This window comes from Quercus lobata, chromosome 10, assembly GCF_001633185.2.
Source record: "Quercus lobata isolate SW786 chromosome 10, ValleyOak3.0 Primary Assembly, whole genome shotgun sequence".
In the NCBI taxonomy this organism is placed as follows: domain Eukaryota; kingdom Viridiplantae; phylum Streptophyta; class Magnoliopsida; order Fagales; family Fagaceae; genus Quercus; species Quercus lobata.
In genome coordinates this window covers 19255824-19271736 of record NC_044913.1, presented here as the reverse complement: position 1 = coordinate 19271736, position 15913 = coordinate 19255824, and the positions used below count along the sequence as shown (strand labels likewise).

At 32.9% G+C, this 15913-nt stretch overlaps 2 protein-coding genes across 2 annotated transcripts; both read right to left on the bottom strand.

The window, feature by feature from the left end:
• Positions 1–1687: 1687 nt before the first annotated feature.
• Positions 1688–6476, bottom strand: LOC115965286 (protein CANDIDATE G-PROTEIN COUPLED RECEPTOR 2-like). Its single transcript, XM_031084469.1, has 6 exons — positions 5981–6476; positions 4801–4992; positions 2623–2785; positions 2433–2535; positions 2040–2121; positions 1688–1928 (listed from the first exon to the last, which is right to left on the bottom strand). The coding sequence occupies exons 1-6, from the start codon at positions 6263–6265 to the stop codon at positions 1851–1853; spliced, it is 903 nt and encodes a 300-aa protein (XP_030940329.1). The 5' UTR covers positions 6266–6476; the 3' UTR covers positions 1688–1850.
• Positions 6477–8554: 2078 nt separating this feature from the next.
• LOC115964033 (flavonoid 3'-monooxygenase) lies at positions 8555–14081 on the bottom strand. The gene is made up of 3 exons (XM_031083320.1): positions 13536–14081; positions 11591–12034; positions 8555–9418 (listed from the first exon to the last, which is right to left on the bottom strand). The coding sequence occupies exons 1-3, from the start codon at positions 13983–13985 to the stop codon at positions 8771–8773; spliced, it is 1542 nt and encodes a 513-aa protein (XP_030939180.1). The 5' UTR covers positions 13986–14081; the 3' UTR covers positions 8555–8770.
• Between the last annotated feature and the right edge of the window lie 1832 nt (positions 14082–15913).

The window sequence follows — 15913 nt, the reverse complement described above, 5'->3', positions numbered from 1 at the left end:
CACCGCAACGCATGGCACTCAAAACCCACTAGCACACCAAACACATCCCAAGACCACCACACCTCAAATCTTAGCATGACCCACCACTCATGGCCAAGATCACCACACCAAATTCAACCCATGGCCCACGACATGAACCACCAACTCAACCACCGCAATCCGATCAACGACCCACCACAATTGCAACAACCCACAACAAAATCGAAACCCAAGAACCCAACCACCACAACTCAATCAAACCAACCCACCACCACAACCCGATATGAGAGAGAGAGAGAGATGAAATTGTTAGGTTCTAAGACTTAGGAACTAATGTATTCGAACTCTAATTTGTAATGTTGGCAAACTATGATCAAAACAGGTTTTAGTCTTGTTTAGACTTGCTCAAAGTGTATGCGTTTTACGTAAAGTCGGAATCGAGTTACTGTAGAATTTATTGTGCAATTCTGTTTGGCTCGATCGATCGAGAATTAGACTCGATCGATCAAAATTCGGGCAGAACTTTTTTCTGCAGAATTTTCTAGCTTAGCCCAAGTCCGTTTGGCGTGTAGGGTTTTATGTTTTGTTTTAAGTATAAAAGAGAAAACCCTAGCCATGTTTTTGGAGATGCTCCAGATACTATGTGTGTGAATCCTTTGTGAGATCAAGAGGTGGTTGCCTTCACACATACTTAGGGTTTCCAAGATTCAAGATTATGTCAAGAACTTGGTGATCATTCAATTGCTGCATTCAAGAGCTTAAAGATACACAAGTGGGTGTGCTTGTACTTGTTGGGAATCCAAGAAAGAAGTAGTCCGTGGACTCGGAGCTGTCACGTGGTTGTGGTAGTAAGTTTCCTACTCGAGGTAGCAATAGGATGTTAGTGGTCTAAGTCGCTATTGTGTAAACTTCAATTCTTTCATAGTGGATTCGGTTTTACCTTAAAGATTGCTAGGTTAAATTCTCCCCAGGTTTTTATCGGTTTGGTTTCTTGGGTCATAATATCTTTGTGTTCTTTATTTTCCTCACTTTACATTGATATGATTATATGATTGTGTTAACCTAGATCTGGAATTTGGACTAAGTAATAACTTAGCTAATTACTTAGGTTAATCTAGTTGTATTTTAAGGGGTCTAAAAACAAACAAAAATAAAAAAGAATAAGTCAAAATTAGCAACTTGTTACAGTGAGCTGCTACTAGTAGCAGCTCACTGTAGCACGTTGTCATATTTTTTAGATTTAGCAGTTCCAATATAATATGTTTTTTGGTGTTTGGGGTTCTAAAATAGTATTTTAACTATTTGAATGCTCTAGAGAGTAACTATTCATTGCCCAAATCTATAAACAAACTTAGCTTTATTAAATGATATGATGAAAAAATCTGTTAATTATATCGGAAAACCTAAACTATTTGAAATTTATATATGAGCTTAACGTTAAATTTCTATCTAGAATTTTTCTGTTGTTAAATTTCATAGGCAGCTGATGAGTCTAGAACCAGAACCCAAGACCTCATCTGCCCCCTATAATTTATATCATGCAAATTTTGAGATAAGCGTGATAAAAATTTTCCAAAAATAAAATGGATTTATCCCGTCATTTATTTCGGCTCCGTTAATGTTACTTTTATCGTGGTTATCATCCACATAAATTATGATGCAAGTCTTGCAACTTTCATAACATTTCATCACCAAGTTTCATTCATAATGATAATGAATTGAATGATTGAATAATTTTTTAAGGGATGCAACTAATAAACCTTTCCTCTTCATTTTATCAACAGAATCCAACAGTGTGACTTTCTTTAAAACAATTTACACAGTATACAACAAAGGCTGTAGTCCCATTTACAAATTGTTCATGGACAGGACTAATCCCAATCTGCATCAAAGAATCCAGCATCTTTCATCTCAGAGTAATATGCATTTTCCAAAAGAAAATCGTCCTCCTGTAAATTAAAAAAAAAAAGGTTGTGAAATTATTACCTTCATGACACACCAAAAAAAAGAGAAACAGCTAGAAAAGCTTGTATAACTACGATATGTGGTGGAGGGATCACCTGGAAAAAATCAGCTAGAAAAGTTACATACAGAAGAGGAAGATAAAGTGAGTGATAGCAGGTAACTGTGAGATTGTACAACCTGCAGTGGAAGTGTAATAGATGAGGGGGAAGAAAAATCAAGTGCCAAATTAAAGTATGTGAAATGTTAATCAATGCCCTAAGGGCATTGGTTTAGGAACTATTTTAGAAACATTTTATGGGAAAATGATAAAACAATTAATTTTTCTGTCAACTCTTATATTTCTCATGAAAGTGGTTGTAAAACTTTCCTGATATAGTTTATTAACAATTGCCCTAAAAGCACCCGTTAACATAACCCTTAAAGTATAATAGATGAAAGTACTGGCACAATTTTAATTTCATTTTAAGAAAATTGAAATTTAGAGGTACCAAATTCCAAAGCCGGCCCCAAGCCCAGCAAGCCCACAAGCAAATAATGCTACAGCATTAATGACAAACATTATGACAATGTAGTTGTAGAATCCTGGTCTGGCTGCAGAAGATAAAAGAGAGAAGTGCATGTTAAATAAGATTAAATCCTGCAAGAAAATGATGATAACAGAATCAGCAATGTACTCACGAGGCAGCTTGGCTCTCCATTTTGAGAAATGCACAAACAATATGAAGCCATAAACTGCAGTCAGCAAGAGTTTGTGGATTATCCACAAACTCCACTTCAGCTTGTTAGTGGTTCCAACACCATCAACGAACAGCGGGACCCCAAACCCAAATACATAAATTACCTGAAAATTAAGTATTAAAGAATATAAACAAGCTGACGGTCACAACAATAGTTGTACAAGTAAATATACGAAGTGGAAACTACTCCTCACTTTCTTACATGGCCAGACCAAAAAACAAAAACAAAAACGAGACCAATTAATATTATATCAACAAGTGCATGCAGATGTAGGATAGAAATTTGCCACTCACATGTCTACCAAAAAATGAGACCAAATATATCCAGTTATACATCATAGATGCACATGTAGGACAGAAATTTGCTACTCACTTGTCTACCAAAACCAACTTCAGAATAATTCCAGGAAAAAAAAAAAAGTAGCTTCAAGCCAACTACCAAATCATAAGAACTTTTTTTTTTGTTTACAAGTAAAAATCTACCAAATCTACTGGACAGAAAGTTGCCACTCACTTGTCTACTGAAAATGAGACCAATTTATATCCAGCCATACAGAAAAAATACTTGCATATGTAGGACATAAATTTGCCACTTGTCCGCCAAAACCAACTTCAGAATAATTCCAGGAAAAAAATAATAATAATAATAGCTTCAACTACCAGATCATAAGAACCTTTTTTTATTTTTTATTTTTAAGTAAAAATCTACCAGATGTGTGGGACAGAAATTTGCCTCTCACTTGTCTACCGAAAATGAGACCAATTATATCCAGCTAAAAAGGACAAAAACAGCACATGTAGGACAGAAATTTGCTACGCACTTGTCTACCAAATCCAACTTCAGAATAATTCCAGAAAAGAAAAGAAAAAAATGGTAGCTTCAACTACCAAAATATAAGAACTTTTTTTATTATTGATAAGTAAAAATCAACCAAACCATAAAAACCTAGGAAACTGCAATTAATAATCTCACCAAATATGACAACGAGTTATCATCGTTGGAACTATTAATGACCTAGGCTGCTTCTAACAAGCATAAAACAGGTGACAAAAATATAACAAATTGAACAGCCTGCTTCGAGCAATGGGATCTCCTCTTGCAATCAGTGAATAATATGATTCAATGTATCACTGAATGAACAAAATGCATGCCAGAGGTAGGAAAGAACCCTGATATCCTCCTCTCAGAATCTTCATTGAAGATGGACTGTGAGAAAACTTGGTAGAATTTACAATATGAGCAAATATGCATGTACATTCTGTGAATAAGTATAACTAAACCCCAGGAGATGTAAATTAAATCAACCACTTCCCACTGTATCAGTTTGTGCCAGTGCAATGCCAGCCCCACATCTGAAATTATAATGTATTCATTACAATTTTGTTATTGCACAATCCACGTCCAACAGCAGTAGAGGTGTGCCCAAGCTCTTGCAGTAACAATCACAATAAGTTATTCAAAAAAGTCACTTTTTTTTTCAGGATAGAAGGAAAAGGGAGGACGAGAGAAGGGGGGGGGGGGGCGTGTGGAATGAGACAATCTCTCTCTCTCTCTCTCTCTCATACAGCAATTTGCATTTACATCATACTAGTACAAAGCCATGAGTTGCACATAGAGACGTCTAAAATAGATTCCACTAATATCCCTCAAACAATCTTAAAATGTAAGCAATAACTTACTTAGGCTCTCCGATTTTTGTTGCTAGAGAGAGTATCTAATGGGAAAAAAGATGCTGACCCAAAATCACTCTTTAACTCTTGCATTCTTTTTCAGTAATAAACTTTTAAGCACTTTTATGTAAGAATAATGTAATATGTCAAAAAGGCAACTTGGTCAACTTAAAGATTGTCTAGATAGGCCCTGTTTAGCATTCACTACTTCAATAAAATAGCAGTAAGAGCATCAAATAACAGAAACTGTAATCATTGAGATAAGAGACAATGTTTACAGACCAATCCCACAGACTATTACCATAAGAATGATCACTCGTAAGCAGAAGGTACGAGAAAAAAGCAGAAAAATAAACCCTCAACATAGGACCCAAATGGGCCTCAGTGACAAAACTAAAAACACAACCACCCAAAAACAGTGCCTCTTAGAGCAAAAGCCAAATATTACCTTAAGAAGCATATCCACACCTACAATGATCCCCGATACCATGAAATTATGCGCTAAAGCATCCAACCCACTTGTGTAATCTTCCTGGAGTAAGAAAGCCAACAAGCTAATCTCCAAACAAAGCATTCCAGATGTCGTGAACAATGACAAGAGATTCCATGCAACTTCCTTCCCCGGCGAGCATTGCCATGTCTACTTCATCACAATCAAATCTTAACCATTCAAAAATCAGCCAAAAAAAAAAAAACTGGCAGTCAAATACAATCAATGACAATCTCTTTAACTATATAGTTTCTACATACTTTTTCATTCCGCAATATTAAGACCTAGCACTCTCCACCACTAGAACTACAACAACAACCAAGCCTTAGTCCCAAAAATTTGGGGTCAACTATGGATTCTCACCATTAGAAAAACTATAATGATGAATATTATAATCAGAGTTATTATTATTTCGTCATTAAGGTTGAGCCAGTATAATGTTTCATTAGGAACAAAATGTAACCTCACCAAAACCCTTACACATGCTGTGTCGAACAAACAATCGGGATTTAGTTATAAAAATCATCACATGCGTGTCCATTTGCCACCAGCATTTTTCCTTTAGCTTTTAGCTTATAGCTTATTTTGTTTATATACAACTTTATTAAACCTCACTTTTTCGAAGTACAAGTATACTTTTAAATCATTTTCAAAAAAAAAAAAAAAAAAAAAAATCCAATTAAGCTGATGCAAAATGGATACACATCTTGTTTTGAACTGAAACGGTAAATTCTATTTATTGCTGCTATTATATTAACTGCATTTTTTTTGCTAGATTTATTAACTGAATTTCATGCCTCTTATCCATGCCATTGATTTGAATGAAAGTTAAACATACAAATTGATAACAACTGAATTGTCATATTAAGGGTCCATTTGGTTAGGCATTCAGGGTGCATAAAAAGAGCGTTTTTAAAAACCCAAAACTCTGATTCGCAACAGCAACTCCTCATAGCTCTTTTCCAGACACTCATTTTAAACTCTCAAAACACCGTTTTGCAACAACAGCTTATACAAACGCACCCATAAGATTTCACCCAATTGATAATATATTAACAATTACCAAAAAAATTTAATTAAAAAAATCTAAATTAAATTAAATAATTTTTTTTTTTAAGAAAGAAAGTAAATAGGGGACCTGAAGAGAGGACCAAGTGAGGTTGAGTAAGGTAGCGAACCAGAGAAGGGCATAGTAGGAAATTAAAATGTACGAGCCTCGATTGTACAGTTTCTTCAGGTTCTTCTTCGCGTGGATCGATAGGTACCCTAAGAACACCACTGATGCCACCACCAGAACCACGTCGAACCATACTCCATGGCATCCCGGTGAACCATCGTGGCCGTCGGTGTTGGCCGGAATGAGCAGTGGCTGGAGAGATAAGGGAGGAGACTCGGGGTTGATTTGGAGGCTCGTCGTCGACATTTTCCGGTTTTTGTTTGGTCGGTGGGGGTTATGGAAACCCTAATTTTGGACCGTTGGGCATTGTTTGGTTGGTGAGAAAATAAGAGAGAAAGGAGAAGAAAAGGAAAAAAAAAAAAAGTTTTCTTAAGAGATTGTGATGAAATGAAAAGTTTGCGAGTCGTTGGACTTGGAAGAGTGGAGTTTCGATGAACTTGCAGAAAGCAGAAGTAACTGGTTGACACGACGCCGTATTATTTTAAATTACTTTTTTTTTCCCAACTTATTACAACTAATAAAACTCAATTGGTTATGATTTGTTGTAAATGTAGCTAATATTTTCACAACACTTTTATAATAAATATTAAATACATAGTAGGTTGTTACTTATTGGGTAAAGAAGTGATTTCAGTAATGGGTTAAAATTAGAATTAATAACAACTTACCACCTATGATTTGTTATGAAAGTGCTATGAAAATGTTGTGGTTAACAACTAACTATCTCGACAGTTGTGAAATTTTTGTGTCTTCAAAGTCATTGTATTTAGAAAATTAGAATTAATAACAACTTACTACCTATGATTTATATTTTCACAACATTTTTACAATAAATATTAAGTACATAGTAAGTTGTAACTTATTGTTATATATGGGCAAAGAAGTTATTTTAGTAATGGGTTAAAAGTAGAATTAATAAGTGGTTAACAACTAACTATCTCGACAGTTGTGAAATTTTTGTGTCTCCAAAGTCATTGTATTTAGAAAATTAGAATTAATAACAACTTACTACCTATGATTTATATTTTCACAACATTTTTACAATAAATATTAAGTACATAGTAGGTTGTAACTTATTGTTATATATGGGCAAAGAAGTTATTTTAGTAATGGGTTAAAAGTAGAATTAATAACAACTTATCACTTATAATTTATTATGAAAGTGTTATGAAAATGTTGGGGTTAATAACTAACTATCTCTATAGTTGTGAAATTTTTGTATCTCCAAAGTCATTGTATATAGAAAGTTATTTTTTTTTAAAAGGAAAATTTAAAAATTTAGTTGATATTTGACAAAGAATGTGAAGTTTCTTTTAAAAAAGAAAAGATTTATTTAAACAAAATTGACTTGAAAGTCTTGTGAGCAATAATAGTAGATGTAAATAATCCTTGGACTTTGTCTGTTCCTCGGATTTTTAAGAGAAATAAGTTTCCTCTTATTTGTATTATTAACATCTTGAGATTGAGAGATTGTAAAAAAGATAAATAGAAATCGAGTTTATAACCTTTGTAACTCACTTAATTCTAGATTTTTATTTATTTATTACTATCTAGGGTAGTAAAGCATCATCTTCTATTTCGATCGTCTATATTTTAAGATATGTATATAGTGGAGATTGGAGAGGGGAGCTGAGAATCAAACTACAAGCATAAAACGCTACAAATGACTTTGTTACTATTAGACTATCATCTAAACCCGAATTCAACCCTCAATTATTTATATCACAGTTGAAGTTGTTAATCAATCCTCTTTAGAAAAAAGGTAGTTCATCATCCATTCTTGTCCCTCCATATCCCATTGATATATGATTTTTAATTAATAAGGCTTCAATTTTTTTTGTATAATTTCTAAAATGCCAGTCAAAAAAACCTAACTTGTCAACTTGAAGCTTATTGCTTATGAGCCAAAAAAAAGGAAAATTAAAGCCTCGATGCTTGGGCAATTTCGAGGCCATGAATCATTTTAGTTTTTGTATAAAACATTTTGGACTAAGTTTATTTATAAATCAAGTTGAAGGCAAATTCTTCTAAACCACGATGTAGCAATTTATAAAACTATTATGTACACTTGGTCATATAACTTATTTAATGGGTCATTGTTTAAATAATTTAATGAGTAATTATATGATTTAATATACTTAAACAATTTTACAAATATAATGATATAGTAGGTTGAAGAAAATTCATTCAAACACGTTTTGAGGTAAACTCTATCCAACTTGTTTGTTGTTTTTGGAAATTTTAGGCTTGAAGGCATGAAATACTTACGGTAGATATGATCATATGACCAACCCACAAAAAAAGAAAAGAAAAAAAGCTTGTATTAGCCATTCCCTTTTGTCAAATCCCACACGGTCACATTGTCATTTACTTACAATAAATCTCAAAGCCAATGAATGGCACCAACTCTCCACCACCTATATGAGAGGTTGAATTGAAGCAAAGATCACAAAAAGTAATGAACTGCTAAAAATATTGCCTTCTAATTAATTTCAAGTCCACTAATTTAACTAGTTCTACAACTAAGTGAAACTATTGAAAGTAAGACGATTGATGCACTAGGATGGTGACTAAGTATTTATTGAGTTTCACACAAAACCATCATGGAAAACTAAGATAAATAAACCTTGGTGGCAACTGATTTGTGCAAATCAACCACCTACTTAAAAAAATATCGAATTAAAAAAAAAAAAAAAACAAAAAAAACAAAAACGTACAAGGTCCAATTTTTTGTTACATATTAAAATTCTTTCAAGAGGATGCTCGATAGACGTGTGAGGAGAGCCTCGGCCGAGGGTGCACCATCAACGGAGCGGCTCGCTGCAAGGTCAGCCCATATGCCTCATCCATGTTCAGTTTCTCAGGCATCAATCCATCAGGCAGGTCCCAATCATATGCATGAACTAAGGTAGCAGTTAATAGTTGAACCATGCGTAAACCTAAGCTCATCCCAGCACATATTCTACGCCCAGCACCAAATGGTATGACTTCAAAGTCATTTCCCTTAATATCAACATGGGCCTTTTCGCTACCCGGTAGGAAGCGTTCAGGCCTAAACTCTAATGGGTTGGTCCATTGTTTTGGATCACGAGATATGGCCCAAACATTGACTAAAAGAGTGGAGCCCTTTGGAATGTGGTAGCCATTGATTTCACAACTTTCAGCTGCCATGCGTGGTAAAGAGAGCGGGGTTGAAGGGTGGAGCCGGAAGGTTTCCTTGACCACAGCCTGGAGGTAAGTGAGTTGGGCTAGGTCTAATTCACCTACGAGCCGGTCTCGGCCCACAACGGAGTCAAGCTCTTGTTGGACTTGGGCCAAGATCTTAGGGTGTCGGATGAGTTCGGCTATGGCCCATTCCACTGTGCTAGATGACGTGTCAGTGCCTGCTGTGAACATATTCTACAAAGATGAATTAATTACAAAGGTTGTCAGCTATGTTCAATCATGTCATAGCAAAATATGTAAAATTTACTTTTATAGGAGGAAAAAAATATATATATATATATATATATATATATATATATATATATATATATAAAAGCAAGCACTTTTCTGTGTTTTGGGAGTTCTACAAGCAAGTGCAGTGGTTTAAGGTAGGTTGGTAGTAAAGGCAAGCACATAGACAAGAGATAGACATTCGAATCACTATCTTCAAATAGTGTATATAAGATAAAGAATGGCTGATGCAATCTTTTCTTCTTTTGGACAATTCTATTAGGCAAGGGAATTGTTAATTTGTTATGGTAGGTATAAGCTAGCAAGCATGAAAGGGAATGAGAAATGATTCTAATTGCATTTGAAACGACAACAAGTGCATGCATTTCCTTATTTAGAAAAAAAAAAAAAAAAAAAAAAAAAAAAAAACCCTTGAGTTAACCATTTTAGGCTGGCACAAAGAGCATTTTGAGGACACACATATAAAGTAAATAAACTCGTTTAGTTGTTTAAAATTTGCTTATTTTCTTAAAAGTCAGCTTACTTTTTTTTTTTAAAAAAAAAAATTTTAAAAAGTAATTTATTTTTTAAGTCATTTTTTATCACACTTAAATAAATAAATTAATAGCAAATAAATTAACTAAACACATTTGAAAAACTAAAAAAACAAAACAAAAAATAACATGCAAAATGAGTGGCCCTACAAAACTAATGTTCCCATTCACGCACTTATTCTTTTAGATATTAATTAATAAAAACAATCTTCTCAAAAAAAAAAAAAAAATTAAAACGATAGTTATTTTAGTGTATATGTGGTTAAGAGGATGATACAAATGGAAATAAAAAATATAGAAATGATAGAAAATGTGGGAGAAAAAGAAAATAAAGATTTTTTTTTTCGTGTGTTTGGTAAGAGAGATGAAGAAGTAAATATTTCTATACTTTTATTATAGTTACGGATAATTTTGTAATTTTATTATTCCTAGCCATTTTCTCTCTGATTGAAAAAAAATTAAATTGCTAGGTCCGAATGACACATCTCCATCTGTACCTTTTGAAAGGCCTCAATTAATTCAATTGTGATAATTGGGACATGTAAATGTTATACGTGTAGCAATTGCATCCGATCTTCCTATCTACGTCAATCACCTAATAACTCCAATAAGATTTTATGAGAAAATTTTTGTAGCAATCCTATCAAAACTTTATGTTAGTTGTATGTCAACGTCAATTTGTACTACCCTTGTATAAAAGATCAGCACGTCACTTTTTAGTACTCATAATTTAATGGTATATGTTTCATTGAAACAAATCATATTTAAAATATACATTTCCATAAAGATAAGGACTTTGTTAACAGGTGTCGGCCAGTACCTATTAATGAACCAGTTGTAATTCATTTATAATCTACTTGTGTGATTATGATTGATCGACAAAAAGTATTGGATCGTGAAAGTCAGTAATAAGCATGAAGGACATTATGAAAATGTATAAAAGTATAAATTATTTTGATTCAAGGTGGACCCTATTTTTCTTTGCATTTCATAAGACCTCAATTCAATTGTGATAGTTCCAGCTATATGGACTTTTAAATGTTATACGTGTATCAAGTGCATCCGAGTTTTCAATTCTATGTCCATTACGTAATAACTCCTCTAAGATTTTTTGAGAAAATTTGTGTAGCAATGTCAATTTAAAATTGTACTACCCTCGTTTAAAAGATCAATACTCCATCTCTCACTTTTTAGCACTCTTTTATGTAATATGATGATTCATTAAAACAAAGCATATTTAAAGTATAAGTTCCCCTATGTACATTAGTTAATCAATTCTTATATATCCTAATGTTTGTTTTAAGCCCATTTTATTGTATCATGTTACATTTCAATTTTAATGTTTTATTTTTCATGTTCAATTTTACAATTTCTTGATTTGTGCTATTATAAGTAATTGATAAAAAGTGGTTGGTTGTACAAGTCAATAGTGAGCATAAAATGTGGACTATTTACAGTTTCACAAATCAACAAATTGTGAAATTATGTGTGCAATTGAGTGTATTTAGAATTATTCTTTAACTCAAAGAGAAAGATTGGCCAAAAAAATAAGAGAATTAAAAGGAGAGAGATTGATAGGTACCAAAAGCAAGGCTTTGATCTCTGTGTCTGTGAGCTTCTCTCCCTCATCGTGAGCAACCTCTTTCAATGAAAGCAAGGTACTCAACATGTCCTTGTGCTGCCCACCAGTGTTAGTCTTGTGCTCCTCAACAATTGTGGTCAAGAATGCATCAAACCTCTTGTGTAGCTTCTTCATCTTAGCTGCTACCCCTTGTAAGTCTAGCCACTCCAATGCTGGAATAAAGTCACCTATGTTGAACACTCCAGCCAACACCATCACCTCCACTACCATTGATTTGAATTCATCTGCCTTGGCATCACCACCACCACTACCATCACCGAAAACCCTCCGCCCTAGCATCACCCGCCCTAGGGCGTTTACGGTACATACATTGAGCAATTGTCCTAAATTCACGAGCTTCGACTTTTCATTTGCTATAGCACGTATCAACACTGCCACCTCTTCCTGGTTATTCATGTAGATTGAATCAATACAATTTACTTGCACAAAAAAGAAAGGGAGATCTGGTGGTTTCAACCTTTGTTTTATTAACAAAGTTTTTATAAAAAAATACTTATATGTTGAATGCTTTATTAAATTAATTTTTATAATATTTTACGAAATTATACTAATAGTATAGTATGCTATTGAATTGGAATATAATAGAATAATAGATGAAATAATTTTACAGTCTTTTTTTTAGTCTCAAAATTTTCACTCAAATTTGTAATATACTAATATGTACGTCTATTTATGTTCTTTCATTTTTCATTTTTATGTTGAATATTTAATATATATATATATATATATTTTTTTTTTTTTAAATTGAACCAAACAAACGTATATATATTCAATGTTTTAAGTAAATATTATTCAATGTGTTGTATTTCAGATTTTTTTAAATAAAAAATATCAGTTTTAAATCAATGATTCTTAATTCAAACTAAAATAGAGCTATTAAAAATATATAGTGACTTTTTAAATAAAGTAAACAATAATTGAAAAAAAAAATATTATGCTCATTAATTTATTTTCACTTTTGAAAATAATTATATATTTTAAAATATAATATAAAAATATATTTATTTCTTTTGTGCTAAGAGCATTGTTGCTCAATTGATAATTCCTAGTATATTCAATCAAGATGTCACGGTTCAAATCCTACCTTTACTAACTATCGAATCATCCAAAAAAAATTATATATTACAATATTCCATCATGAAAATTGAAAAACTGCATACCCTTATAAAAGACAAACTCATAAAAAACGCAATTAAGGAGTAATCAAGAACCTTCCTATGCAGGAACTATGCTCCATTAATGGGGTCCCCTACCTATATGCTGTTACATGAGATCTCATGAAGTCGTGGTCCATAATAGTAATACTCATCCATTTTGGAAAATGAAAATTACACTTTCTCACATTATTTTGTCAATTTCATATACAAGTAGTACATACTATACAAAAGTGAGAGAGTGGAGTCTCATGATGAGACTGTCTCACACCACACATCTTTCTCGTGATATATACTTCAAAGATCGAATCCTCCCTTATTCATGCTTAACAAAAACAGGAAGAGAAAACAACAAAACGCTCGAAAAGGACATCTGGTTAAATAATTATAATAAAAAAATTAAAGAAAAATTATGCAGTTGTCTAATGGGACCAGTCAACTCATTGAATTATTGAAATAGTGATCATGCCCTATAGTAGAGTATTTTCATTTTTGTGGTCACACTTTGAAAAAAAAGTATTTTATATAAAATGATATTACGTCTTTTAGAATTTAATAAATATCATCTAATAACAAATGTCTTTTCCACTTGTAGGCGTGAAATACATATTTTATATATATCCATAATTACTCTTATATACACACTATACACTTATTTTGTTTTTAACGAAAAAAAAAATGAATACTCTATAACAGCATTGAAATTGGAAAATGTTGAATTGGTATCTAACCTGGCGAACATGTCTAAACTCATCCAAGGCTTTTCCAGAGAACAAATGAACTGAGCTGATCTTCCTTAGCATACGCCAACGCGAGCCGTACGGTGCAAACACAAGGTCCTGATAGTTATACGCAATATGCTTAGCACCCGAGTTTGGTGGTCTGCTTGAAAAATTTGCGTCATGGGCTTTCAAGAACTGTGCAGCAACAGAAGCCGAGGCCGCCACGACAACATCAACAAAGCCTAGACGGAGGTGCATGAGAGGACCATAGGTTCGAGCCATGTCTGCTAGAGAGTGGTGAGGTACTGTGCCCAAGTGAGGCAAGTTTCCAATGATGGGCCATGGTTTTGGACCTGGTGGAAGAGGAAGACCTCTACTACTACGGGTACGAAGGTTTAGGAGGTAATATACAAAGATAGCTATGGCTATGGTTACCAAAATGAGAGAGAACGAAGACATGGTTTTTTTCTTGTGTGTTTAGCTTTTGTACGAGTGTCTTTGCTTGTGGAGCTTATAAACAATATTTGATGAGATGGCGGGTGAGTCACGCCCTCATAGAGTTAGATTGAAACGTGATTTCATTTATCGAGATTGTTGAGTGGTAGGTCAACTTGACTGTTAGATAGCTACGTACATAGCACATGTACATCATCTACAACTCTGTATCCCATCTGCCCCTTGGCAAGTTATATGTTTTGACGGTAAATTCTGTTTGACAAAATTAAAAAAAAAATATATATATATATATATATATGGTAAGTAAGTGGGTTACCTTTAATAGTTTAGTAAAGTTTCTTGTAGTAGAATAAGATATTTGAACTTTAAATTTCTTTTACACCATAAACTAATTAGTATCATAACTTAAATGATAAAGATTAATCATCATAAAGTGGATATTATAAATGATCATAAAGTATGATAATTTTTTCTCTTTAAACAAAATTTTTTCCCTAACCAATTTAGAGGAGTTTGGAGAAAATTTCCTCTAATTTTGCAAAAATTGTAGTTTAGTTGTATCCATAAGACAAATTTTGCAAAAATTGCCCCACCTCACTTGACTTGCCCCTTCCTCTTTGCCCAACACTGGTTTTTTCCGTCCTGCAAAAGGGATGTGGCGAGATTTTAGCCCCAGACAGGAATGGGTTTAGACTTTTTAACCCACCATGCCCCACTCCACTCCACTCCGCCCCATGTTGATAAATGTTATAATTATAATTTTTTTTTTTATACTTTAAAATCCTGCTATTTAAATAAACATATCAATATTAGCTTATTTTATTTTACCCAATGTGACTCTTTATTTCTATTTTGTTACCTGTTATACTATGAGATTTTTGTTTTTATTTTAATATTGTTTTGTTAAACACTTGGATAATACTATCCTATTTTTGCAAAAAAATTAATTTGATTTGATGGGATAAATTTAGTTAGAATTTCAATTATATTTTTGTTAACGAAACAAAACTTTATTAAAAAAAATTTATAATAATTGTGAGACAAATTAATAAAAAGTAGAGTTTTACGGAGTGGGCCGGGGTTTCACGGGCTCCAAAAGACAGGAATGATGCAAGACAAAACCATATAAGACGGGGGCAAATACCTCATCCTTCGGCCCCACCCCACTTCATTGCCACCCCTTCCATTTTTCATTCCTATAAACTATTAAAGTCTCATTTTTTCTTTCCTTATTAACCCATAATCCACAATAATTAAAGTACATATGCATGGATGGTATTAATTGCGATTATGAATTGTACTAGTCTGATTTGGTTGGGGGACCATTAATTATATTTGTGTTGTTTGGAAGGAGGGGAGTGAAAGAGAAAGCAGAGGAGAGAAACAAGGATTGGGAATAGGTTGTGGAGGTCTGATTCTATCATTGAAAATCATATTTCTTGTTGCTTCTACCTGCTGTATTCTAATGTGTGGTGTTGTGTTACTTATGCATTATTTACGTACTGTTCACGGGTCCCACGGCACTATTCACCTATTTAAAAATTATTTTGCTACAGTGTTTTCAGTTTTCAGTTTCAGCAAAAATAAGTTGTATCCAAACGGACCCTGAGTCCTCTAAGTTTTAAACTTATTCAATTCAAGTTTTTCGTCCAATTTTGTTATTAAAAAAAAAAAATGTCGTTAAGTATGCAATTACCTAATGAAAAAAAAAAATCCTCACATAAAAAATCTATAACATATTTTTATTAATTTTATAAAAATTTTTAATGTGAGCAAAAATATTTTTTTTTAATGGAAAATTTTTAGCGAAATTGGACAGAATGTTTAAATTGAATAAATTTGAAATTTAGATTACTCAATTGAATAAAAGTAAAGTTAAAAAACTGAAATGAATTTCAATTAAACTTAGAAGATGCAATTTGCATATTAAT

Bases quoted from the DNA above. Each gene is read 5' to 3' on its own strand.
- LOC115965286 (XM_031084469.1), bottom strand. From the start codon at position 6,265: ATGTCGACGACGAGCCTCCAAATCAACCCCGAGTCTCCTCCCTTATCT. The intron at 2,536-2,622 runs GTGAGTACATTG...TATCTTCTGCAG, and splicing joins ATGGAGAGCCAAGCTGCCTC to CCAGACCAGGATTCTACAAC. The intron at 1,929-2,039 runs GTGATCCCTCCA...TTTAATTTACAG, and splicing joins TTCTAGCTGATTTTTTCCAG to GAGGACGATTTTCTTTTGGA.
- LOC115964033 (XM_031083320.1), bottom strand. From the start codon at position 13,985: ATGTCTTCGTTCTCTCTCATTTTGGTAACCATAGCCATAGCTATCTTT. The intron at 12,035-13,535 runs GTTAGATACCAA...ATGAATAACCAG, and splicing joins AGTTTAGACATGTTCGCCAG to GAAGAGGTGGCAGTGTTGAT. The intron at 9,419-11,590 runs GTACCTATCAAT...TCATCTTTGTAG, and splicing joins AGATCAAAGCCTTGCTTTTG to AATATGTTCACAGCAGGCAC.